The sequence below is a fragment of the Oryzias latipes genome, chromosome 15 (genome assembly GCF_002234675.1).
Source record: "Oryzias latipes chromosome 15, ASM223467v1".
Classification (NCBI taxonomy): Eukaryota; Metazoa; Chordata; class Actinopteri; order Beloniformes; family Adrianichthyidae; genus Oryzias; species Oryzias latipes.
Window position 1 is genome coordinate 14,211,814 of NC_019873.2, and position 27,575 is coordinate 14,239,388.

The window sequence follows — 27,575 nt, forward strand, 5'->3', positions numbered from 1 at the left end:
TACCCAATCATCAGATGCACTCAGGGATACACACTACACACTCACTCCGCTGAAGTGCACATACACTTAAAGCATGTGTGTGCGTAAGGAAATGTGTGTCAAAAGGAAAAAAAAATTGAATTAAAATTTAATTTTGAAATTTAATATTGAAATTGCCATTAAACAAACAAACAAAAAAACTAACTATAAATAAACAATATGTGCCCTGATTGGTGAACTTTAAAGATTCTGTAGCTGAACTGGCGGTACATCAGTTTCCTATTCTAAACAACTCAAACCTTCAAAACCTTGTTGGGCACCACTTTTAAAACTGATACACTGGTTAAACACAAAGCAGCCACGGAAATCATGTTGTGTTCTTCTTATGTCTTTGAATTAGGCACCAATCATGGTGCATATTAGGCCTGCACAATATATTACAATTGTATTGTCATTGCGATAATAGCCTGTCACTGTGCATTAAATGGCGATAAATGGTTATCTTAAATGTTTAAACACATGATAAAACAGTCTTATGGCACTTTGATGTATTTAACAAATCAAACAAAAGTCTTTTATACATTTGATCAATCAGATGGACCCCTTCACATCGCTGACCAATCGAGTTGAACCTTTTTTTTATGTTAGATACCCACGCCCTATGTGGACGAGGGTCATTTGGTGTATAGTAAAACTGTTGCAGTGAAGTGAAAATGATATATTAGCTTTTTGTTATGCTGTTGCTCATGGATCACAATCATTTCATCATCGCATTATTTATAGCTAATATCACACACTACAAATTTTCCTCATATCATGCAGTTCTAATGCATATAAATTTCTCATAAAAGTGATAAGTAGATTTAAAAATCAAACCTTTTATTTACTTTTCCTTTCAACCTGGTAGTCAAGCAGAAAAAGAAGTCTAAATTGAATGTGGGAATATGTGCAGATACTCACAAACTGTCATTCACCGCTCAGTGGATTTGAAACAAATAGCTTACTTAATGAGGTCATGATTTTATTCATAATTTGTAATGTTATTAAACTGCTTCCTTTTGATTTATATACATAAAGGTCCATCTTTAGTTGATGGAATTGTGTGTTTGGCCTTTCTTTTGGTGTATTCCTCCCGCTCTCTTTACATCTCCTCTCTGTCTTGTTCTTTGTGTGTCCTTGCAGATTGATCTGGAGCCAGAGGGGAAAGTCTATGTTGTTATTGACCTAATAGGATCTTCCAGTGAAGGTAAGACTATTGGCTAAAGCCAGGGCCAGATCATTGAAACATATATGACGTGCTTTCAGTTTGTGTTCTTATTTCACTGGTTTCACATGTGCGACCATCTGAGCTTTCAGATGTGTTATTTTGTGGCATTTTTTGTAGATAAAGTCTGAGGCTTGTTTGCCAGAACACTTAGTATTGTCACTGTTAACTTCCAAGTCCAGGAAAAACATCATTTTCACATGTTTAAACATGGTACTTTGTGAAACTTTGATTAGGAAATTTTGCGTGCTGGTTCCCGTAAAACTGGTGACACATTTCATAAACTTAAAATTAGATTTGACTCAGCAATGAAGTTTATCTAACTCCCCCTTGAAGCAAAACAAAGCTCACTCCGATAAGAAATGTCTTTTTGGTGTTTTAATCGTGTTCTTGTGGCATGTTTCTGATGATGGAGTTAGGACTTATTTAACCAGTATTTTTTGTTGGGCGTTGTTGGGTTGTTTAGAAAAATAGCATAAGCGGCTGCCCTATCTAAAAAAAAATTCTCATAAACCAAAAAAAAACGACGACGTATTTCTGCTTCTCTCAAAATTCATGATTCTCTCAGTTGTGGGCAACGTTAAGAATATGAGAGACAATTTGGAAGATCTTCTTTTCACCTGAGAGCATTCAACTGCCTGCCAGTGAGGCATTGACGGTGTAGGTACCATAACCATACGGCCTGTAACAGCTGTTCGGGGTCCTGGGACTAGTGCTGACGTCACATTATGTGATTGGCTGTCCGTTGGACCGACGACGTCTCAGTTAGTGATTGGTCTGGACAAATTATGATACTACCATAGAAGAAGATAATATGCGGTCCGTTCTAATCAAACAGAGCACCGAGACAGAGCGAGATTATCTGATCAGAGACACGATTCGCTTGTGTGGAGCAGCAGGTACATTCAAACAGCCACAGACCTTTTTACAAAGTGGGTTGTGGCAAAAATCTCTCTATAAACACTACAAAGAATAATGTCAGACACAACTTATGAAGGAAAAAAACTTTAGGTTACAAAAGGAAATGTGAAATGAAAATTAGTAGAGCTCGAGCAGATTTCCACGCTACGTAGTTTGTCCAAGTGGGGTTACGGTAGTGTGACGTTATCCTCGGTCGGAAGGACCCCGAACGGTTATTGCAGGCTGAAAGGCATAAAAAACAAATGGAGGACTTTGTGGCATCGAGCTTTGCTAACATTAACTGCAGTGAGGCGTAATCACACTTTTAACAGCAGGGTTTCAGACGGTGTGTAAGAACTTCCCTACCCCCACCTTCACACAGGTTGACTCTGACAGTCTCTATTCTTAACTAGAAAAAGCCAAGAAAAACTCATGAAAACATAAGAGCTTTCTTGATGGTAATGAATTCACTCTGCAGGAGCTTGTTCGGGGTTCATGCCGCATACATTTAAACTCAAAAGTGGGATTGTAACTTGTAGTTTTTCTTCTCTCTAGGTGGAAAGATTTGCACAATGATTTTATTTCTTCAACAAACGTTTTACTTAAAAAAAATAATTTTGTGGTAAGAGAACAGGAAACTCTGCTGTCTTTTCTAAGGTTTTGTTGCTGATCTAAAATGATCTTTTACAATTGGAATAGAGCTGTTGAAGGGTTGCTATGGCTCTCATTTGCCACCAGATGTTACCATTCTTTGGAATTGCTTTTGTAGCCTTGAAGCTTTGGATGTTTTTTTTCTGCAAAATTAGAAATAAAAGCCTTTTCTTTTGATTTCATCTGCATATCACTGGATTTTCTTCCCTAAAATGTTAAACGTCAGCTTTTACATTTTTTTTCTTTAGCTTATTGCTTCTTGTTTCTCTTTTGTCCTTGTCTTCTTTATGTTACTTTGTGGATCTTTTGAGAGTTACAAACTGAAAACTGCTTTTGCATCCATTCAAACCTGTTCAAAATTGTTATGTAACATGTATGTACATTGTAGGGCCTGTAAAATGTTATAAAGTCACCAGTGGAAAGGAAGACCAACCTAAACAAAACAAGAAGTTTCCTAAAAACTTTGCAGGTTTGACTACACCTGCAGTCACCAGAGCAGGACCTATTAACCTCTCTGCCTGATGTCTTCTGTGCAGACATGAGTTTAGTCTCTATTACCATTCAGCAGTGACCTGTTCTACATCTAGAGCATCAAAACTTTTAAAAATGAAAATAAAACAGCATCCAGATCTTCTTTTGTAAACTGCTCTTTACAATCACTTCAGTTTAATAAAGCCTCATGAATCAATAAATAAATTATTGTGTTACAAAAGTGGTTGTGAAGGAGAACAACTGAAAAAAAATGTTGACCCAACTTTTTTAGTCATTACTCATCACAACCAAAAGATAAAATACACAATATTTGGCTCTGGTTTAGTTTACTTTAACAGCTACTAAAATCAGTTTTTTTTATGTATGTGTATAAAATACATTGTATAAAAAACAATAATATAAAAAAAGAATATACATTTAAATGAAAGAATTACATTTTTTAAGTTCAAGTTGCTCCAAACCGTTACTGGCCTTCTTTTGTGGTTTTGTCTGCAGCACTGTTTCATGCAAATTTAATTCTGTGTAAGAGTCTTAACTGCGTAAAACCACAAACCTTGAGAAATTATGAGACAACTCAACTGTTAGGTGGAAATCTTCCCAGCAGCGTTTCTCCATCCGTCTGTGTCACAGATACTAGACTATATAGTAGAGAGGATGGAGAGTAGAGCCAGCAGGGGGATGCATTCATTACTAAATTGAACTGTTTTCTGATGGACCAGCTGCACCACTCAGAGTGAGAAAGAGCTCTGTCAGCAGAGCGTTATTAAATTAAGGATCCTGTTTCCTTTTTATTATTTCATAAACAAAAAGTGCAAATGATGACTTTTTGCATCTATTTTACACCATTAGCAGCTTTCCTTAATGTAAGGAAAACAAATAAAGCAAATCAAAATGGGTGACTAGATATTTGAAGGTGGGATCCAATAAAATTACAGTCATTAGTTAAATGTGTTTGAATCACAGAGATCACATGGATGAATAACTAAATCTCAAATCAACCAAGTAGGTTCAACACACACATACACACTCTACTGATGTTTTAAATGTGCCATGGTTAAACTATTATGTTCAGGCTTTATTATTATTATTATTGTAAATGTGTTTACTAGTTATACTACAAAAGAGGTAGACTAAAAATAGGGAAAGAGCACTGATCTCCAGAAGGAAATGACTAGGAAGTAGTAAAACAATCTGTCCACGCAGCAAGGAATTTTTACTTGACAAGAAATCTTACAATAAGATATCAAAATGTAAAAACAATTACTTCTACACAAAATTTCAAAAGGAAAAATAAGCTACAAATGACTTAAAACTGATGGGTAAACAGTCCAATCATGAGTATTTTGTTGTTGTTGCTATTTCTAAGAAAATAGTTGCTGTTCATTTTGATTACAATGACAAAAAAATCAGTCTGACTCATTTTAAAACACAATGTGTCTAAAATCAACAAATGAGTTTTTGGCCTGTCTTAGTAAATCCTTATACAATTCAGCAAACAAATCAAAAGCCACATTCTTTTGCTCTGAGAGGTCACTTGAATATTTGCGTGTCTTTTACAAGCACCACTGATGTCCCAGATCTTAGGTGGTTCTCTTCAGCAGCACAGAGCACGTTCTGCAAAAATTACAGCAGCAAAGCATCATCCTGAAAGCAGAGCTCTCTCTGACTAACAGCTGAAGAGGAAACAAAAGGGACGTCTTAGGTTTGTGAGCAGATTGCATGGTGAAATGTTATCATCACTTTTCTAGAAAATCTTATTGAAGGCTGTCAGGAATTTCTGCTTTAGAGCTGCAATAAAGGAGCGTTTCACATTAAACCAAAATGATTTTTGCAAACAAATAACCATGGATTTATTTAGTAAAGTGCAGCACATCCATTCATCTACTGTAGCTGTTAAGTCATTCCAAGTCTTCCTCCACTCAGGATTGATGGTCAATCCATCAAAGTGGTGCTAGAAGGTTCCACTTCATCATGCAAAGATGCTGATATCACACAGTGACAGTAACTCAGAGTGGACTTTAGGAGGAATGAAACTTTTTTGATTAAGATGAGGACATCGTGAAAGGACTATTGTTTACATCACAACAACCACTACTGCACTGTTGCTAGGCTACAGCTGTCAGTTGCTAGGTGATGGGATGGAAAAGTGGCTGAGCTTGACAGCAGGGATGGAATGTGTTTGTCCTGAGCCACCAACAGTTGGGAGGCTTCTTGAGGTGTGAACGGAGGGCGTAGCTTTGACCCCACAATATATATATATTTTTTTAAAGCTTTTTTCCTTTTTTCTAGTTTAAACTGCCTGGTTTGCTCTGCTTTTCATAAATGATGAAGCTCGCTCAGGGTCAGCTTGGATTGAATTAACTAAATGGACATACAGCGACCTGAGCTTGGTTTGAGAGTCATTTCATTCACTGAACAGATGAGTCCATTAAGTCATACATTTATCCAGTTACATTACCTCAGTTCAGAATGTCTCAGAGTCACTCAAAGACAGTTTAGAGGGGCTTTAAATCAACAATTCTTTGTTAGAACAGAGTTGTTATGCTTGGTGAAAGGTGTTAACAGGCAAAAAACTCACAAATCTGTTTTCAAATGTGAAAAGGAATGAGCTGGTAAAAGGTTCATTTGCTTTTTTTTCAGTGTGAAATAACTTCTTTCCATATTCACAATATAGGTGTATCATTTACACGTGGTTAGACACTCATTTAGACCTCTTTATTATCGCAGAGAATTGTTTTTGTCATAAAAAGAAAAAATGGTGATAGATGGGTTTTAATAAAAAAGAAAAAGAGCATAGCTGATTTTATGTAGTTTTATCCCCATCTACTGGCCGTGCAGCGTTATTGCAGACTTTCAATCAATCATTATATCATGCATGTGTTTTGTGTGTATCTCCAGCAAAACTACCGATCTATAATGTTCCTGAAAATTTGCTGACTAAATGGTTGACATTTTGCTTTCAGGCTGTGAAAAAGTTTAGCAAATGTAACTTTTTTTTCTCTCTCTGCGCTTTTTGTCTTTTTTCCTGCTGCTGCAGTCTCATCCGAAAATGAAGAGAGAGTTTTTCGGCAGCGAATGCGTCCCAGGAAGCGGCAGGGTGCTGTGCGCCGAAGGGTTCACCAGGTCAACGGGCACAAGTTTATGGCCACCTACCTGAGACAGCCCACCTACTGCTCCCACTGCAGGGATTTTATCTGGTCAGAAACACACTCCACTTCCTAAAGTGACAGTAACAGGCAGAAATACTTTTTTCTTTTGGGTTACCAAATCAGTTCAAAAGGAACCAAAGCGATGGTTCTCTCAGGTACAATGAAGTGTTACCCAACAGCAGTGAAACACGAGTTAAGACTTAATCATTGTTGTTCTTGTGAACTGCTCAGTCTAAACGCACGAGAGTTTCCATTGGGTTCTCACCCGTGTCCCATGATTCCCTGCTGCAGTTTGCTTTCTCAAACCAACCTGTGGCGCTGTGAGATCAGAGGATGCTGCGAAAGACAAAGCTAGCTGTGTTTTTTTCCGTCACGACGAACTTGAGTACTGCACTGGGGGGGTCACGTGGTCTTCAGCTTATCTCCAAAAGAACATTCAATCTGTGCTCAGGCGTTCTGAGCTGACTCTGCAAACGCACAACAACACATCTATTGTTAGCGGGGATTATTACATTTTTCAGCTCCCCAAAAAGGCGCCTTTTATTATTTGATTTTAATTAATAAGGATGACAAAACGTGCATTCATGTTTTGGCATGATTAGTCATACCAGGCCATTGAGGTTATCACATTTAACTGAATGCTGTAATTGCCTCTTTTCTGTGTAAGGAACAAAGAGAACTTGCAGTCAGCCTCAAATTGAACACATTCGACTTACATTTGCTTCTCTTATGTGTCTGCTTCTCCCTTCAGGGGTGTTTTAGGGAAGCAGGGGTACCAGTGTCAAGGTAAGGCTGTTTTAATGTAAACAAGCTGTAAATAAACAGCCCAAAAAGTAAGGAAATGTATGCTTTTGATTGACATTTTCTGTGCCTAATAAGTAAAAGCCTGTTTATTTCTCTTATAAATGCTGCCACATTTGTAATAGAGTGAGCAGCAGAGCCATCACAATTTCTCTGATAATAAACAGCTTGTATTGCTGTTGCCATGGACTCTTATTTTGAACTTCTGGTGGTACAGGAGCTGCCAATCAGTTGCCTAATCAAGCACAGGCTTTACTCTAAGAATGATGCAATTAAAAAGCACAACAATACAGTTCAACAATCCACTATATCGGGCTGGCCAACCCCGGCCCTCAGGAGCAACAACCCTTCCTGCTTTCCAGTTCCCAATGAAACAGCTTGATGCCGATTAGCTGACTCAAGTGCTTTCACATCAGGATTGAGTAAACACACCTGATTTAGGTAGTCAGCATCACGAAGACTTGGGAGAGCTGGAAACCAGGCAGGGTTGTGACTCTTGACGACCAGCGTTGGCCAGCCCTGCCCCAAATGTATACATCACTGATTCTTGAGAGATGGGAGAAAACACCTTCAGAATGACTCAAGCAAATGTTTACATTATATTCATGAGCGTTACATATGTAGGTAGAGAAAGATTAGTGCCACTTAACCACAAAGAGCAAGTAAGATGTTAAAAAACCATTTTAACACATTCAGTGTTTACCCTAATGCTTTGATTTATGTCATAAAGTCTCAGTACATATTTATATACTCCAACAAGAATCTTAAATTCACATGCAAAAAATGCATTATATGTACCTAAAGCTCAATTTCACACTGTTTTAAAATCACAGGTTAAAGAAATTCCTTTTCAAACTTAAACTTAAATGAATAAAACGCAAAATGATTTACATCTGACGAACCTGCCTTGATTAAACAACAAAAGTGGAAAAAAGGAAACTATTAATTTGGTACTGCTGCATTTATTTCTGTGTTTAGTTGAATTAAAAACAGGTCCTCAGGGGTATAACTGATCATGTTTTTTAGTCCATAAAAGCAGAGGACACACATTTAATAAACTAATTTCTATGGAAAATATTTTTTTATGCTCAGTATATTTATTATTTTATAATTTTTACTCCTTATCTTTAAATTGATATTGCTTTGATAGTTTGATTGTTTTCACAATTTTTCAATGCTGGCGATCATTATGATCACTGACCAAGGACAAGAGAAATAACACAGGCCGTCTAACAACATACATTTAATTCCCTACAAAAGTAATTATCTATGCTAAAACACAGCACCAGTATTCAAAATGCCTTTATATGTAACAGTTTTATTCTTTTTCTTTAATACAAATAAAACCTTTCTATGTGGGACATTTTTTGTTCAGACTCTGAAGAATCAGTGATAGAATTGTTTTTAACGATCTATAAGTACTTTGTTGTTTGGAGTTTGTAGAAATCTTTCAAAATAAAAGCTCTTTTAATATATAATTTAAATCATCTTCTTCTTCTTCATTTACATGCCAGGTTTATTTTTCTGTTGCTGACGATTGGATGTTTATTCATTTCGTTCTGCAGTTCTGATTCATTCTGATTCTCTTTGCAGTGTGCACCTGCGTGGTCCATAAGCGTTGCCATGAGCTCATCATCACCAAGTGTGCCGGGATGAAGAAGCAGGACAACACAGTGGGAGAGGTACAAATTGGGTCATTAAAATTCCAGGGGAAACATTAGAGAATGAGTTCTACTCTCCATGTTCTACATTTTTTATGTATCTTAAGCAGTTGAGTAAAAAGAACATTCATCAAACAGGTTACGATTCCCCAAAACCTCTCCATAGTAATACTGTTGCTTGTGGTCGGTGTTCCTTACAGCCAGTTGGGTCTCAAAGGTTCAGTGTCAACGTCCCTCATATGTTCAGCATCCACAACTTTAAAGTTCTCACCTTTTGTGACCACTGTGGCTCTCTGCTGTGGGGTTTGCTCCGGCAAGGGCTCCAGTGTAAAGGTACGTGGAAGTGAAGAGCCTAGCATCTGCTCTGGATTTTGTACGCAGTAGCCTGATTTTGCTTTTTTTTTTGTTCCTCCTCCGCTTGTGTGGCAGTGTGTAAAGTAAATGTACACCGGCGCTGTGAGAGTAACGTGGCGCCGAACTGCGGCGTGGATGCCAGAGGAATTGCCAAGGTCCTCTCAGACCTCGGAGTCACCCCTGACAAGATCTCCAATAGCGCCCAGAGGCGGAAGAAGGTTTGAAAATAGCACCAAAAAATAGAGCAACACAAACGCTCTTAAAGCATATTTAAAAAACGTGTTTTTCAAACTATTTTGAATAAAATTAAATTTAAAGACTGATCATTAAAAACATAAACCATAAATCTGACTGATCAGCTTCCACAGACTCAGGATGCTCAACAGTCTCTATCGGAAGCGCAGACAGAGGACGATCGTTCAAAGTCCGCCCCAACTTCTCCATGTGACCAAGGTAGGTCAAGGACGTGAGGGCTTCAGCCACTGTGGAGCTTTTTAAGAAAAAACTTGAGACACATCTTTTTAGTAAAGCTTTTACATAGCTTTTACTTGTCCACATGTTTTTATTGGATTTTATAAAATTTTAACAGCTAATTTTATGTGTTTTTGATTTTAATGAAGGGATGTGTATGTGTTGGGTTTTTGTGTGTTTTTATTAATTCATTTATTTTATTATTATTAGCATTTATTTTTATTATTAATTTTATTATTTTTACTATGTTTATTATTTTATATATATATATTATTTTTTTTAAATCTTTTTTATTCTTTCTCTGGGAAGCACTTTGAGATGCTATATAGCAAGAAAAGCGCTATATAAATGAAGTTGAATTTGAATTTGAATTTGAAGTTCAGACCAAACCTGAACTTGCCCCCCCCCCCCCCCCCACACACACACACACACACCCCCTACCAATGCTCATCACTGCTCTTTTTTTTATGCAGACGTGAAAGAGCTGGAGAACATTCGAAAAGCTTTGTCCTTTGACCACCGTGGAGAAGAGCTCACCACACTTCCTCTGTCTTCCTCCTCCTCCATCGCTACGGTAACCTGTGATACTCATGAAGGAGAGGGGGGAGCTGAAGAAAACAGTGCGGGCGGGGACGCTGAAGGAAGCCAGGAGAATGGAGAAGTCAAAGGTCCTAGTGCTCCAGAGACAAAGCGGATGAACCTGCACGACTTTGTGTTCATTAAAGTTCTGGGGAAGGGCAGCTTTGGGAAGGTCGGTGTGACTTCACACTTAGATCCAAAAAACGTCCAGGCCTCTGACCATTCTGTGTCTCCAGGTAATGCTGGCGGAGCTGAAAGGCACAGATGAAGTTTTCGCCGTCAAAGTCTTGAAGAAAGACGTGATTCTGCAGGACGACGATGTGGACTGCACCATGACTGAGAAGAGGATATTGGCGCTGGCAAGGAAACACCCCTACCTGACACAGCTCTACTGCTGCTTCCAGACAAAAGTAGGAACACACTCGCAGCAGATGCAAACGCAGACATACTGTTGACCTGCAGGGGGCAGCATTGGCATGAACCCTGTTGAGTACAGAAGAGTGAGGAGACAGCCAGACAGAAACAGATGTTTGAAATTAAAATCTAGATAATCTTTAAAACGTAAAAAAATGAAAAATGTTGATTCAAAAAAGTTAAAGCACAATTCACTGGTTGTGGCATCAGCAGATGCAGTTTATTATTATCCTTTTAAGCAGTTTTACCTTTCTGCTTGAATGTGTGGATAGATGAACACAGTATAAATAGTTGTGCTTGATTACACCTTAAGATTCAAATGAGACTAATCCATGATTTTGGGTCGGTGATCAATCATGAGTTAATAAAGAAGGAAAAAAAAGTCAAATGTACTTTATATTTTACAATTTTTTTTAAAACTAGTTTAACAGTTTTGCCCTAAGTAAGTCTAAAACTGTTGAAGGTCTTTTCTTTCAGGTTAAATGTTCTGTTAATATAAACCCATCAAAACTAGTTTTAAAACAACTTGAGTAGACGTTTTCATAAATTATACATCATTAACTAGGCTATTCCAAATACCAATCACTTCTTATGGACATGGTCTTAAATGACTAAGAAAGATTGCACACTCTCTGTGGTCCACAGCTTTACTTTTGAGTTGCTGATGTCAATGTGCTTCACTTATCATATAAATGCTTTCTGTGCTTTCATTTTGCTTTTCCACATTGAAAAACATATCATATAGGTTACTTTTATAAAGAAATAGTGATAAAAAGGTCAAGGAAAAAAGCCCACAAAAAATACTAACAGTATTTATCAATTTTCTATCAATTTTCCCCCATACCAATGCTAATTCTTCTCCTTCCAGACATTACCGATCTCCTTCATGCCTGAATTTAGTTCCTATTACATAAGAAAAGTATTCTTCAGTGTTTTGTTTTTTTTTACTCTAAAGGGGATGCTAAATCAAGTGGAGGTCTGAATCAAATGGTACGTTGCAAGTTAGCGCCAGAAGACATTAAGGAGTCAACAATTTCATACAGTATATTTTAATAATATTTTTCTTAAATTATTAAGACTATGCTTTTTTGTGTGCGGGTTTAAAAAAGTAAAATCATCTGCAATGAGAGATGTATGCTCCCATATAAAGACACAAAAACAGACTACTGCTGTTTCTACATTCCCAATGCAAAATGTGTTTCAACACAGTTTTTTGTTTTTTGGATCCGACATTGACGCTCTGAACCTAAACCTCAGGTTTCAAGTCGTTGACGTCAAGTCCTAAGTCAAGTTACAAGTAGAACTTCGGTGTAACTTAAGTCCGAGTCTCACCTCCAAAACTCCATCTGTCCAATGAGGAACTTTTGTCCATAAACTCAGGCTGAGCTTTCTTAGTGGCAAATTCTCTTTCCTCTTATGTAAGCCTATTAGTTTTGATGGATTTAGCCTATAGGTCTTTTTTCATGTCAAGTTGCAAAGATTAGCTTTCTTGGTCCTGAATTTTACTTTCAGGACCAGGAATGAGAGACTGTCGGCTTGGTAAAAAGTCTTGTTTAAACCCTTTCCTTCTGCCTTTTTTTTAACCATCATTTAATGCTCATGGCGTTTTCATCATACACACTTTCAGCCGGTCTTTCCACCTTCATGGTAGGTGCAGTGGCAGATTCCCACACAAAGGGATTCGTGGGTGGGACAGTCCCGTCGTCTCTAATTGACGAATGTTTTGTCTATGGAATGTTCCTGTTGGGGGATGCATTCCTTTTTTTTATTTTTTTAAACATATATTGTATTGAGGTTGCTACTGTACATTGATAGTGCGTGATGTTCCATGTTCTTTCAAAGCAACTTGACCTTGACGCTGCTGACAAGGCTTTCATTAGTCACAATTCAACTTCACCAAACTTGATTAGCTTGTTAGCGAGGGGGAGCTTAACAAAATGGAGCTATGACAACTTACAGACTCAACTTATTTGTTTAAAGAGAACATATAATAGGATGTTTCAGGAAAAAAAGCCAAAATGTACTAGCATTCTGCTCAGTGTGCCCATTTGCAGATCTGTCCTGCAGCTTTACGCCTTTTTGCAAACTTGCATGTGTTGCAGAGAGAATTGCATCTTATTCATGAGTTGAACTTTTGTTGGTACATCTCAGCTAAGACAGCAGGACTAATTTATTCATCACATTACTGTTGCAAGCATGATTTCTATTATTATTTGGGAAAAAAGGTGATTAATAAATGTATACAAAATTGGAAGCAACAAACATCTTCAACAGTTTTTTTGATAAATGCTCAATTTAGTTTTCAATCAGTTTTGTTACAATTTAGCAAACAACAAAGTCACAAGACTAAAATTGGTAGAACAAAGTTGAGGTGTGCGCAACTCCTCCATTCCTAAGGCTTTATCTATATACATTTATATAAGTGTGTTAATATGTATTTGTAGACAAAACTCTGTAATTTACTTCATTGTACTGGGCAAACCTTTATATTAACAGTAAACAACAATACAGTGAGGTATACGTTTTTCATTTTAACAAAAAGAAAATAAAAACTGAAGCTGGATACTACTGATTTGGTTTTTCACATGACAAATCTTTAAAAAATTGTTTTTTAAATGACATATTTTTAGACCTAATTACCAAAATAAAGTTTTGTTATGTTTTGGAATGTTTAAGTAGTGACTCACCTCAGAAACCAGAATAAATTGTAAGCACATTACCTCTTTATTTTGCCAAACAATTTCTCTTTGAAAAATGAACTCTGCATCTGTAGATAAGAAGTTTCCATATCTGAAGAACAGATCAGGTATAAAAATAGGTCTTTAGTCTCTTATCAGTCTAAGGTTTTTGTTCAAAAACCAAACATCATATTTTTAGACTTACCCGTTCTTTGGCTCAGGTGAAGTGTTTCTCCTGGCTCATTTATAGGCCTCTTCTTTTAACCTGGGAGTTCTATTTTTTTTCTAATATGCAGTGATGTTATTCAGGGATGAAAGCAGACCTCATTCAACAGGTGAAGTGTCCATGGAAAGAAAGAGAAATCAAAGACTCATTTAAATGGCAGTACAAAAAACTGGCATCCAGAGAAACAACAAAAGTTGTGCAACATATTCCGCACATAACAGGATCTGACTGAATTTTTTTTTTTAAATAAATTCTGGATTAGAAATAAATGTAAATGAAATTGAAATGGATGCACAATAGATTAAGTTTTTTTTACACTTCTTTAACAAGAAAAAAAAAAACATCAAAAAATGTTCAATAACTTCGACGTAACTGTGTTTTCAAATGATATATTTTGATTAGTTTTGTTCTGAAAATGACTTAGAAAATAGAAAGCAACTGTAGATCTGAACATGTGTTCCACCAAAGGGCTGAGAATCACATGGGAAAGAATAGAAATTCAGCTGGAAAGTTTTGCTTAAGAAAAAACAAGAAAAACCTTTTTTTATTTTTTTATTTAGGCAAAGTCATTTTGTGAAGTAATATATTTGTCTATCATGCATTTGGAAGGCGTCATTGCAATTCTGACATTTCATGGTGGACTTCCAACTTCTTATTTTTTTTATTTTATAACGCAAAACGAAGTCTTAAAAATGGCATCTCTTGTTCAACGTACGCATTCTTTCAATAAACGCAAACTCCAGCCGGTGTCAAGCGGGTGACCCGACATCTGAGACTCGTTTTTGTTACTCTATCCGATTTTTGTGCTCTTTTTTGTGTCTTATTTAGGCTGCCTCACACACAAGCACACCCTCACACACAGGCTGTCAGAGGTGATTGCCAGTGTTTTTTTAGACGAAACAAAGGGACGGAGGTGCTTATGTAACCGCCTTGATTTTTATCAGAAACGTGATGCATATTCCATATGTTGCTTGAACCCCCTCCCATTATCTGTCCCCCTACCCCAACCATCAGCCACCTCACTCCTTTCCCCCCTCCTTCCTTGCTCTTCTCAGAATCCACCATTAATGTGTTGAGCTGAATGTTAGTACAATAAACAAACCCACATATACATTCTATACACAAAGAGCCTTACGACTGTGTCACACAGCGCCTTACATAACAGGGGGGCTCAACCAGCCTGCCGCCAGACGAATGCATGTCCACGTGCACGTATTGTACCCGGGTGACCGTGCTCATTTTAGGACAGGAACCTCTAAGGATTTTTCCTTTTTACAAAAATCCGTCCCTCAGCTATCCATATAATGCGTTCCTTCGTTTGAGGAACAAAACCAAGCGCTACACACGTCCTCCCCATCCATGGTGCCGAGAGGTCTATGCCTTCCAGACTGGACTATTGTAGTGCCCCTTCTCATCGGGCTCCTGGCAGGAGCTGTCAGGAGCTCTGAAACATATTAAACAGAGCTGCCAGGATCCAGGCAGAAGCAGAAAAACCGTGTGAATACCTGTCCTCTAAACTTTTATCCCTGACCTTCCATCCACATTTGTATTTAGTTTAAGATTTGTCTCAGTAGAAATGCCCACACACCGAGTTTGGGCTGCTCCAAAAAGCCTTTAAAGCAACTCCAAACAGAAAGACTTTATTTTAATATGTTTTTAGCTTTTAACTTTAACTTGTGCCATAAAAAAAAAAGATGTTATTATTACTTCTCTTTCCTTGATGACATCTCCCCACTTTAAAATGCTTTGTACTTTGTTTGACCTATGTACTACCTACACCCTCCCCTCCTCCTCCTCCTCCTCATTCTTCTTAATCGACTGTGGGATCGCGGCGGTTCCCCTATCGGCCTAATTACCACACAGAAATGTAAATAACATTATACAACAGCAACACCGGGCCTCATTCTGCTGCGCACTCTGAGGCCGAGCAGGGAAATTGGAGGGGAAAAAAAGAAATTAATAAACGGGAAGACGACCGGTGAAAGGAAAGGAAAGTGGGAATGATGACAGATTAGGAAAGACTAGTTCTGTGCAGTTTTTCTGTTTGATAACCAGTTAGTCAGTATTTGTTAAGACTGGGGAAAACAATGAGTATCAACAAGCAGAACAGGGTAGAGTGAGCGTTTCCAATGAACTGTAATTGATGAACATCACAGGGAGAAGAGAAGACCAGAACCCTGGCAGGTGCTTTAATGAAGCTTTGTTCTTTTTGTGTTTAGGACACAGAGACAGAGTGAGCCACAAAGGAAGACGAACAGTTGTAAGACTGAGAGGTAGCTAATGAGACCGAGAGACCATCCAGATGGGTTTTTTGGGACTTTCTGAACATTTGTAGTCTTGTTTTCAACAACAAGTTGAAAATTTTCTTTAAATGTGACCATTTCCATTGTTTCTTCCTTATTTGACCAGTATATAAACTTTGCAGCTCAATTTCAATTTTTTTAGCATGCTGCATTGAAGTAAGAGGAACAGTGTCAAGTGTTTAATGAAAAGTGATAAAAATAGGTCAACCGAACTCCTATTGTCATAGGTTGATAAAAAAACTAAACGTTTCACACAGAACATAGTTTTCTTCATATGTTTGCAGTTGTATTGAACTGGTATTGAGTCCAAAAGTGTTCAAGCCACATTAATCCACACACAGCTTGTGCATTTTCTCCTGTCAAAATGCCACCAAAGTGGCTTTTAGATAAATGGGAAATGTTTCACGCCTAATTTTAAGGCTTTGGAAGAATCTGATCATTATTTTTATTGATTAACAGAGGGTAATATTGTATTGTATGGAGCTAATTTGATTTTCTGATATGTAAATTATTAGCACCCATTCATTCATCTTCTGAACCTGCTTTGGGGCTGCTGGAGCCTATCCCGGCCACTTGTGGGCAAAGGCAGGGGACATCCTGGACAGGTCGCCAGTCACAAATCACACACCCATACACAGACCAAGAGTGACCAATTAATGTATGACCCTATGACGGCGGGAGGAAGCCGGAGTCCCCAGAGAAAACTCACGCATGCGCGGGGAGAACATGCAAACTCCACACAGAAAGGTCCCCCACTGATGTTCTTTATACCATTTTGTTCTCCTTTTGAACAAAATGGTATAAAGAAATTGAAATGACCCTGTTGTACAGCAAGATTTGTGCTCTTTTTCTCATGGAGCTTCCTCCCACAGCCTGACTTTCTTCATAGGTTAATTGTTTTTTCTAAATTGTTCATGTGTGTGTGTGGCAGTGTTTGTGTGTTCTCAAACGGTTTGGGTGCCTGTCCACGGTTTACCGCGCCTTTGCCCAAAAACAGCTGGGATGGGCTCCGGGAAAGACTTCCATTTGAAACAGTTAAGACGGGGCTAAATACTTTAACAGGTGACAGTGTGACTGTTGTCCTCTCACTGTTATCCTCTTGTGTTCAATCTGTTTATTTGTCTAACATGGAAGTGAGGTGGGAGACTAACATGAACATCCATGTTAGTCTTATATGCTAGGTTTAGATGAAATGGAATAATCATATGGGTGAAATGTCAACAGGACATTTGACTGCAAATGAACACACTGAGCTGGAAAAAAACGCACGTACAAAAGAGAACAATAAATAAATACAGGATAAACCATGAACTAAACAGACTTATTCTGTCTATCTTTCATGAAGCTTCCCTTAAGTTGATTAATTTCCAATGAGACTCTAATTTAAAACATCTTCTCAACTGCTTTTGCTTAAATAAGTCTTGCTGCTATGTTTTTGTAACTGCACACACTTGGTTGCCAGGCTGGGACAGTTCTTTACGTCCTTGTGCCTTTAACTTAAAGATGGGTTTGTTTAAAGTGAGGAAATGTTTTTTAGTGTTCCACTAATAAACTATTAAAAGATTTTAAAAGATAGATACAATTTTGATTCAAATGCAGGAAAGAGTCCAGCCTCCAGATCACTCAGCCATGGACCTGCAGGGTTCCGTAGATTTTTTTTTTGAGCAGTTTCCTGCTCCTTTCAACTGAATAAAACATAATGTACAATTTCATCTGATTGTGCCGAAGGTAAATTTTCAATGTCTTTGTTTACTGCATATTTACCATTGTGCTCTTATCCCTTCATCTTGCTTACGGTGCTAACAGTGTAAGTCCTGTCCGCCAGTCTGTCCTCTCATTTAGCACGTACATAGAGCACATGCACACAAACACACACGTGAATGAGCAGTGTCATCTGAGTCATTCTGTTGCTAAGAGATGTAAAAACTGTTCACACACATCCTTTATTGCCTAAAATTAGACCAGCCACTGGCCAGCCTCTTTTCTCTGCTCATTCACAAAGGGCCAGTTTAAATACAGTCAAACAAGAAAAAAAAGGTAGAAAGTTGTGTGTGAACTGTACACTTGTTAAACCAACAAATGGTTCCCGAGTGCAGATATGTCTGCAGCTCACTGCTCCCCAAGGGGATGGGACAAATGGGGAGAATACATTTCACACAATCCTAGGAGTGTGACACCTAATGGGACTTTAACTTTAATTTTAATATACACTCAACTTACCATATTCTTTGTTTAGCCTGCTATATATATGTTTTTTATTTTAATATTTTAATAACTTGTTCTGTCCAACAGCTGAGCACACAGATGGGAGCTGAAGGCCTCTTGTGTTGGACATATTTTACTGTTACTGGGGAGGGGGTTGGATCCTCTGACACACAAGGTGTGTATTTGACTAAACCCCCTTTGTAATTTAGGCTAAACTTTATATATATATTGATTACATTTGTATCCTTTTTTTTGTTGAACCGGATGGAAAAGTGGAAGAAGAAAGAAGGGAGGGGGCGCCCTGGGGGGTTGTGCCTCTCTTTTTTTCTTCCACTTAATAATAAGGAGAAGAAAATAATAAATAACTAATAAATCATAGTATGTTTTGTCAGTTTTATAACAAAACAACTTTTTGGGGCTTTGCAATGCCAAACATTGTTATATTTATAAATTTGTTTTTCCTTAGCCTTTTTTTTAAAAAAATAAGTCAAACATTTAAACTAAGAGGCAAAAAATAGCTTGTAAACTCTTAAAGAATCTTTGCTGCATCATTAAAACAGGGACTCTACTTGAAAGGATGTGAAATAAAGTACAAACAACATTGCTGTGTTGAGTGGAATGCATTTCTGCTGGTTGCCTCTGTGCGGTAATGGCTAACAGCCAAATGGTAATGGCTCATAATGGTCCAAAGAAAATAGGGCAACAATTCCCTTTTTTTGGGGTTTTGTTTCTTTGCATTGAGAAAAATTCAAACACTTTTTTGTGTTTGTTATGAAAGTTTTGACTGATTAAAATTGAGTTATTGTGGTTTTTATAAGCAGTTGATGACCTTTAGAGGCAACAACAAACATAAAAACAACTATTTTTTTTCTTTTTCTTTTTTTCTTTACATATTTTATGCCATATTTATACCCCCCCTCCCCATAAAAATTGCTTATGGTCTCATGAACATCTTCAGATTGATTCAGAAAGACTTTAGTCACATGACGTTTTTGTCCTCCAGGAGTCATTTTGATTTAGGAAAAACCCATTTTTTTTGGTACTGACTTTGCATCAAGCAGAATAAGCACATTACTACAGTGGATACATTCCATAAATAACCTGCAATAGGTGAAATCTGCAAGGTAGAATTACAGATGTTCTAAGGCTGTAAAACCCCTTACTACACACTTTATTGACCATTCTACACAAATCCACTAGTGTGCTAAAACTAGTGCAAAATCAATCCTGTTTTAGACAAGCTAACACACTTAGAAGATTCAAAGGGTTGGGAATTTTCCGAGGTTGTGTTCTGTCCTTAAGACCTGAATTGTACAATTTTTAGACGTTAAAAAAGCCTCTTGCCTTTTGATTAAGTCCTGGGTCTTTGCATCAAGCCTTTTTTAACGGTTGCTAGACACATGTTGATTCTTGCTTGGAAAGGTGAAGTCTTCTATGTAGAAAATGTGTGGCTTTTGCACACAATGTGGGTTGATTGCATCACTGAAGAGTTGGAGCTTTTTGCCAATGATACATTGGTGTTTTTGTTTTAATTTTGGCCATGTTCACAAGTATTTGCAACAGTAAACAGTATGAGTTAATGTCTTCAGCTTATGTAAGTTGCAAGCACAGACTTGGCATACATACATTGCAGCCAGGCAGCACAGAGACATTAGAGACATGCACACATAACTGTCAGATAATCATCAGATCCAGCAGTTGGTGTCTGCCTTTGGTTGCAGATCACTTGGCTGCATGCCTATAGAACCAGGACACTGTGTGTGTGGGAGGGTGGATGTGTGTGTGTACACAATGAGTGTGTGCTGGCAGTGGGAAGCCTGTATCTGTACATTTGTAATTACAGTCAGGAAATGTTTATTCATGTTTGATTGGGTGGGGCCAGCCAGGACTTTGGGTACATTTAAACAAACTATTTCAGCATCCTGTTTAAAGTCGCTTACAAGACGAGTGGAGAGAAAAAAAATCCCTGTGAGGTGGACCATTGGACAGTTATGTAACATTTCATTCTGAGGCCCCTTTTCAACTGATACCAAAGGGAAGACAAGAGTCTGAGGTCATCTTAAAAAATACTGAGAGGAATGCAGTGAAATCAGCCACCCGTACCTGATTAGTCAGAACCTGCAGAGATTTCTCAAAGCGTCCCTTTTGTTTGGGTCATGTTTCACAAATCTACTGATGGTTTTTCCAAAATAAAGACGCATTTCACTGCTACTTTAATACTGTGTTTTAGTTACATTGTTTATCTGTGCTTTGCTTGACATTTTTTTGTGTTTGTTTATTTTCTGCTGGACTTTTTTTTAAATCATTAATCCAACCAGATATTTTAGGGCTTTTCCCACTTCAGACACTGGGTCATGAGTAAAATGTTGTTGTTGTTGTCAAAATTTGGTACTTTTGATCTCATTGATTTTATCTATTGAACTGCACATTTTAGTAGCTAATTGCAACTTATTTTCTTCCTCTTTTTTTCTTTTTTTTTGTATAAAAGTGCTTCAATGTAACCCAGATGTAGATAAAATGTTTATTTTTTCTAAAAGGTTAAAATGCAGACCCATCGTTTCCAAAGTATGCGCCTCTCTAAAATGTACTCACACAAATTTGTGCTGCCTCTTGAGTACATTTGGACTCACATTACCTTCAATAAGCCAATACAGCCCATACAGGAGAAGAGTTGGTGGAAACAGGAGTTATTGTATGGATGCTGTAAATAATGAGTAGTTAGACAGTTGCCAGTCCTTTTCAAAAGTGGTGAAAATTGCAGAAGACTTACACAAGCTTATTTTAAAAAAAAATGTTTATAAAGGAAGCTTTAAAAAACCCTTGAAAATTTGGAAAAAAGCTTTACAAACACAAAACTAATGTTTAAATTAAGTTTGGGACACATTTTGGGATTTTGTGGTGGCATTAGGGCCCCTGAAATGCATTATTGCATTAAGGCCCTGAAATGCATTATTGCATTAGGGCCCCTGAAATGCATTATTGCAGTCCCTCCAAAAACAACTTTGCAGAAGTTTCCAACTCCAGGTGTTGTCATGTTGTCCTTCTTGTTTTCCAGATATCCTTGTTCTGTCTGCTGCTAATTAAACAGATCAGGTGTACTCCACCAGGGATAATCTGGAATGACAGCATTGTGTGGAAAAGAAATGGTGGTCTGAAGTTGGACACCCCGTGGGAGCCATTTTTTCCAAAGAGTCACATTTTTTCCTATTAGATTGTGGAGATTTGTGAAAACAGGACCTTTTTTAATAGGGCTGTACAAACTTCTGTTGTTTTTTCTTGTGGTTGCGGAGAACCTAAAAACAGGAGGCAAACACTCCTGGAATAGAACTAAGTTTAATAACGTAGAAAAACCATTTAAAAAACAAATGGCCTGACGTTGACCAACAGAAAACCATGAACTTGAAGACATTTCATTCCCAGAAAAAGCTATAAATGATTGAAACTGATCCATGGTGTGTCAATGACCGAGAGGAAGGAAGAATACGTCTGAAAACGGAAACTACAACACAAAAAAAAGCACGACTTAGGCTTTTATTTTCAGACAAGGGTTCATGCAATCTAAACCCATCGAGTCAAACATGCTAACGCAATGTGTGTAAACATATATGTCCTATGCATACACACATGTCTGTGTTTTCAATGTCTCACCTCCACTGCAACGCTGCGTGCTTTCGACACTCACGTAGCGAGTCTGACAGACTCCTCCTTGTGTCTTATATATGCTGCTGTTTCTATCGCAGCCTCCCTTTACACACACTCACAAACACACACACACAGTCTAATTTCCTATATGAAGAAAGTGAGCTGGAATTCAGGAAGCAGGCTGTTTTCTTCCAGAGATTCTTTGGAGAATGGAGCTTGGAGGGCGTTGTGTATTGCAGTAGGTGTTTTCTGTTTGTGACAGGAAACAGTTCAGCAGAAGACGAAACAAATCCACACTAAAGTGGATCTGAGAAGACAGCTTCTTGTGCGCAAAAATCCTTAAAACATATGATTCATGTTTCATCTGATGCAGCCAAAAGAGGAAACCTATTCCAAAAAATGGTGTTGACATGGAGAGAAAAATTATTTAGATAAATATTATCAGCCTAATAAAAATACTTTCTTGCTATACTATATTTACAGACTCCGACTAACCATTCATTCCACAAATTCATTGTTCATAAGCCATCATTGCAATAGACTCTTTTTTTTTTTAACACTCTCTGCAGGACCGCTTGTTCTTTGTGATGGAATATGTAAATGGAGGCGACCTGATGTTTCAGATACAGCGATCGCGGAAGTTTGACGAGGCTCGGTCTCGTTTCTACGCCGCTGAAGTCACCTCTGCTCTAATGTTCTTGCACCGTCATGGAGTTGTTTACAGGTAAGCACTGTCCAGCTGTCCTGCCCATCCATCCTGTCTGAAACAGTTTGGCCTTCTTTTTTACATTTAACCCCTATAGAGGTGTTTCTTGTGAACTTTGGGAAGGAAACGTCTGTCTATCTTAGGGGTTTGCAACCTGATGCTGCATGCAGCTCTGGAGCAGCCTTGAACTTATTGCTTTTAGCCAAACAGCTTTAACAATTTATTCAACCTTTTTTCCTAAATAAAATTATTTTCCTGAAAATTATACCATTAAGCATTTAAAAAAAAAACTGCTAGCAGCTACACAGGAAATGTAATTTATCTATTAAAGTTTTCTCATGTTTCTTATGTTTAGATTTTTAGCATGTCAGATAACTGAGCAAAATGATTTTAAGACGTTCAATTTACTGTCAATCCATCCATACATCTAATCATGTTTGATTGGGCTTATTTTATTCTTTGCATGTTTAATTCAAGTAAATCTGCTCCAACAGGCAGATGTTATTTGACACAAGGTGTATTTTATTTTGAAAGGAACTTATATGTGCTGCTGGCAAAAATAGAGGAAGTTAAATTGTTAATTGTAAAAAATTATTAAAAAGTTATATTTCAAATATTTGAAATATTTAAAAGCTACATTTTATCAATATATTTGTATGTTTATGTCCCCAAAGATATAAATAAAGTGCATTTTTGTAAACGTGAAGCGGGGCTTTGTGGCTCTCGCTGCGTATTGGTTAGTGAGAAACTGAACTAAATAGCTCTTTTAGCATTAAAAGGTGTAGACCCCTGGTCTATGATAATTGCAAATAGAAAAACTTTGTAGTCTTCAAAAGACTTGTTTCAACACTTAAAGTATATAAAGAAATAAATAAAATCAATTTCTTTTCAGAATAATTATGTCTTAAAGTGTTTTCAGTAAAGGCGGTATTTGGTCAGAGTGACAACAGCACATACCGGTAATCTATTCATCAAAGAGGTCTGTAGATCAAATTTAGGGAAAAGAATAAGAATGTTTTTCTTTAAAAACAAGCCCGATGTTTCAGCAAATTGTATTTGAACAAACCACAAATCTTCTGGAATGATGTCTGTTGGACAGAGAAAAGCAGACTGCAGTCGTTTGGCCTTAATGCAGAATTTGGCTTTATTTTTGTTACATAAATAATCACAGGGTTTAATATGTCATCTGGTGTTCATCTGAGGTTGGAAAATAGTAAGTGGACTGTAGTTATGCAGTGCTCTTTTAAATTTTTGACCACTCATACATTCAACTTTCTTAGTTCTGCTTTTTCTCCCTTTGTTTTATTCACACGACATCATGCTTTTTTATTTATTTTAAAAGGCATCAAGAGATGTGGATTTCCCCCCCTACCTATAACATTTTTATTTATTTTATTATTTTTTTAGTACTACTCACCAGTAGTTTGTTGTATTGATCTCTACTTGATGTGTTCAGGAGCAAAGTTCCTTCACCCAAACAAAAGCTAATGTGCAGCCTTCATATGTGCCATGTTTTGTTCAGACATCTTCTTTTGTAATACATCAGTTGTGGAGACACAATTTTCCATGTTGTAAGAGTAAATTGGTGATTGCAGTTGTATCTTCACACCATGATGGTTTGAATTCAAAACTGTATCTTAGGTTTACACTTGTACCTGCACCTTTCATTAAAATTCATGTTTATAGTCCTAAGAGTTAGTGAGATTAGGCATAAATGTACATGCACATTTTTTTCTATATGTTGTATCAAACACTTAAACAACATGTAAGGGTTAAGTAAGGGTGAAGCAGGTGAGATGCAGGCACCTGGTATGGATTTTTCATCTTTTTAACCCCCCCAAAAAACCGGTGCTCTGCACAAGGGATCAGTTGGTGCTGTTCAAGTTTCAGTGCATGCTCCTTGAGATGGGACCTGATGCACAATGGAAAGGGAAGCTTTCCAAGCGCTTTATACTGCTTACCATTTAAATGTTCATGCTAAAATCACTTCAATTAACTAAACGGTTTTGCTCAAAGGTTTGCAGAAAACTGCTTTTTTTTTTTTTACTTTTAGTGATCGTTGGATTTGTTTACTACAAATGTAAGCTTTTGAATTTCAAAAATCTTGCCATTTCTATTCTTGTGAAAGGAAATCATAAAAAAACAGTGAATGTGTTCACTGATTATTTTGCCCTCAAAGAAAAAAAAATGGCCAATTTATCTTCCAGGAAATCCTATTTTTGTGGCTTTGTGGCTGTTATCTACAGAAACACCAGAGGTGGTTTGGTAAGAGGGAAATGCAAAGTGCCTTGTCATAGAGAAAAACAGTAGGTCCATCGAACCCAATTTAATTGCTGTGATGTTACAACATTCACAGTTCCAGCACTTCTTTAACAAGAAACAAGGACGACGGAACAGAAGCTAAGGAATCCAAACCACTTCAAAGTCATAAGACTTGGTGTCATGGAACAGTCAAATTATGAGCTCTACTTTCACTTTTTAGTTGTTGTATTCTAACTTTTGCGTAATAATGTAAATGTTTAAGCTTTTAGAAAAGTGGTATTGTCATTGTCCACTAAAAATTGATATGTTTCAGGTCTAAGATCATTTAATGCCGCAGAAGGGGCTTTAAGCAGGAGATGTATGCATTTTAGAGCTTTCTGCCTTTAAGCGTTTTATTTGTTAGATTAACTCCACTGTGATATTTGGAAATCCAAACAGTTATCAGGCTGAAACTCGCCACAACCAAATGAATGTGAATGATTTTCAAAACATCCTCCATGTGATGTGTGTTTTCTAACTGTTCTAAACTTAGAAGGCAAATCATTGAGATCTTTTTGGGTTGAATCTTTCAGGGAACCGACTCACACAGAAGCTAATTTCTACACAAAATGATGTTTGTTGTTGGGCCTTCATGGTAGATTTTAGCTTTTTTTTTTCCATTTTAGCCACAATGAAACAGATTTCTAAATATTTTTGTTAGTTATAAAAGTCAAACTCTTGACCTGAGAAGTCCTCAGCGTCCGACCGCTGCGGGTGATGACCTCAATGTCCTGTTCCAGTCTGTATCGGCCTTCATACATAATATCATTGTCATCTAACGGCAAACACAAATATGATCCCACAATAGCTACACACAATGTCATGTATAACACTATTGTGATAGATGATGGTGCAGGGAAATTCAGGACTGTTTGGTCAAAAAATGTGTTTTTTTTCTTCTTTTTCTTCCTCTACTTGACATGAATGTGAGGTTTAATGAGGTGCTTCTACTTTCTTATCATGCAGCCTCTTTGTGAACAATGTTTATGTACTCAACAGAACAGGTTTCATTTCAAAGGAGAGGTTGGTATCCCAAGCTTTATCAGTATTTGTTATGTTTCCTTTAGTTACATCGTCAGGTTACCAAAAATATAATTTGCTCTTTAAAAATAGTAACTCTGTCTAAAAAAATCAGTCTGTCTCTTTTATTTCTACTTTTTTTTTAAAAAACATCACCACGCCCTTTAGGTGTTTGTGTGGTTACTGTAAAACTGTGCTTTATCTTTACTTATTTTACAAACTCAACTTGGTTTTCCATCTGGGGGGGGGGGGGGGGTGTGTGTAAATGTTCAAGTGCTCAAAACAAATCTGACATTTTAAGAAGGCCTGGGTTCCATCTTCAGTTACAAAATGCAAAATCAGTCTATTGTGTTCCAGTTTTTCAGGCTAAAATCACATTTTCAGTCATTTCTAATTGTAAAAATGGTAAATGGCGTATACTTGTATTATACTTGTATAGCTCTTTACTCCCTTCTCAGAAGGCCCAAAGCTCTTTACAGTCCCATTCACCCATTCACGCACTCTGCTGCTGAACATTGGCGCAGACCTATGACCACCAGGAGCAATATGGGGTTCAGTGTCTTGTCCAAGGACACTTTGACACATGGGCAGGGCGGGAACCGAACCTGTGAACTTCCAATCAGAGGTCGACCGCTCTACTCTGTACTTCAGTCATCCCATAAATGTATCCATTTTCAAATCAAAAAGAAAAGAATTTTCCACAAACATTCAGAATTGTTGTTTATAACATGCTGTAGTCAGTTCCCTACCATCATTGTGGTCTCATATACTTGCATGCTGCTTACATTGGCCACGCCTCTTTTTATAAGGTAAAACATGACCTTATAAGCTTTCACCGTTGTAGAATTGGTGTAAACAAAAACAATGAGAGGAATGTCAGAACTGTTAACTGAATTCATGCTTTACTTCAATCAAGTAGTGGCGTCGTTTTAGCAGGCTTCACAAGTACCGTAATACATACATACATGTATATGGAGCTTGGAGGTTACTGTGTGTGTGTATATTGTGTGTGTGTGTGTGTGTGTTATTTGACCAAAACAGGTTTTGCATTGAAATGAGCTGAGTTTGTGCTGTGCTCTCAGCTGTGCATATACTCGCCGTGGCTGCATGATAACCGTCCATATGCATGCTCCCAAAAGCCATGAATTTACAAAATAAGACAGCTAAACCTGCACAGAGCAGCATGTGTAAAGCTGCGAGATAAATAGGGGTATTGTTGTCAATCCAGAAAGGAAAGGTAAGAGACATCTGACAAAAGATGGTAAATTATCTTCTGCACTGCGTGTCCTTCCTGTGTTTCCTTACATTCTGCTAGTTGTCTTTGTTCTTCAGTTTGTCTTGTCTTTCCTTAAACTGATTTCTTGTGGGTTCTTGGAGCTGTCAAGAAATGAATTAAACCATTTAAAGTTGTAACATCAGAAACTTACCATTTTATAGTTTAACACAGACCAACCGACCATTGCCGGAAGATTAAAGGATGTCTTATTTATTTATTTTCAGATTGCAGTACGCCACACTGGTGTTCTTTTTATTTTTAGTTTGCGGTGAACACAAAGTAAAACTGATTATAATTAGCAATCGAAGAATGGCCAAAAACAATAGAGTATGCTCAATTCCATCTCTAAAAAAAATGTTTTGGAAATGTGTTATAACTCTTTTTTTGTCTTTGTGATTCAGCATGAAATGTTTTTTATGTTACATTTCCAGCAGATTTGGGATTAAAAGATCATATATTTTTTGTTTAAAAAAATAACCCAGTCATGTTGAGAAAAGCAAAAA

General features: G+C 37.4%; 1 protein-coding gene across 2 annotated transcripts in view; it reads left to right on the plus strand.

Annotated features, from left to right (window-relative positions):
* Positions 1 to 27,575, plus strand: part of LOC101172355 (protein kinase C epsilon type) — an 86,579-nt gene that overhangs the window by 39,579 nt on the left and 19,425 nt on the right. For both annotated transcript variants that reach the window (XM_011484252.3, XM_011484251.3), the window contains 10 exons: positions 1,162 to 1,225; positions 6,324 to 6,483; positions 7,187 to 7,221; positions 8,830 to 8,918; positions 9,098 to 9,230; positions 9,327 to 9,469; positions 9,611 to 9,704; positions 10,196 to 10,473; positions 10,538 to 10,711; positions 22,339 to 22,493. In XM_011484252.3, coding sequence (XP_011482554.1) covers positions 1,162 to 1,225; positions 6,324 to 6,483; positions 7,187 to 7,221; positions 8,830 to 8,918; positions 9,098 to 9,230; positions 9,327 to 9,469; positions 9,611 to 9,704; positions 10,196 to 10,473; positions 10,538 to 10,711; positions 22,339 to 22,493 — 1,325 coding nt within the window. The remainder of the gene's footprint in view (positions 1 to 1,161; positions 1,226 to 6,323; positions 6,484 to 7,186; positions 7,222 to 8,829; positions 8,919 to 9,097; positions 9,231 to 9,326; positions 9,470 to 9,610; positions 9,705 to 10,195; positions 10,474 to 10,537; positions 10,712 to 22,338; positions 22,494 to 27,575) is intronic.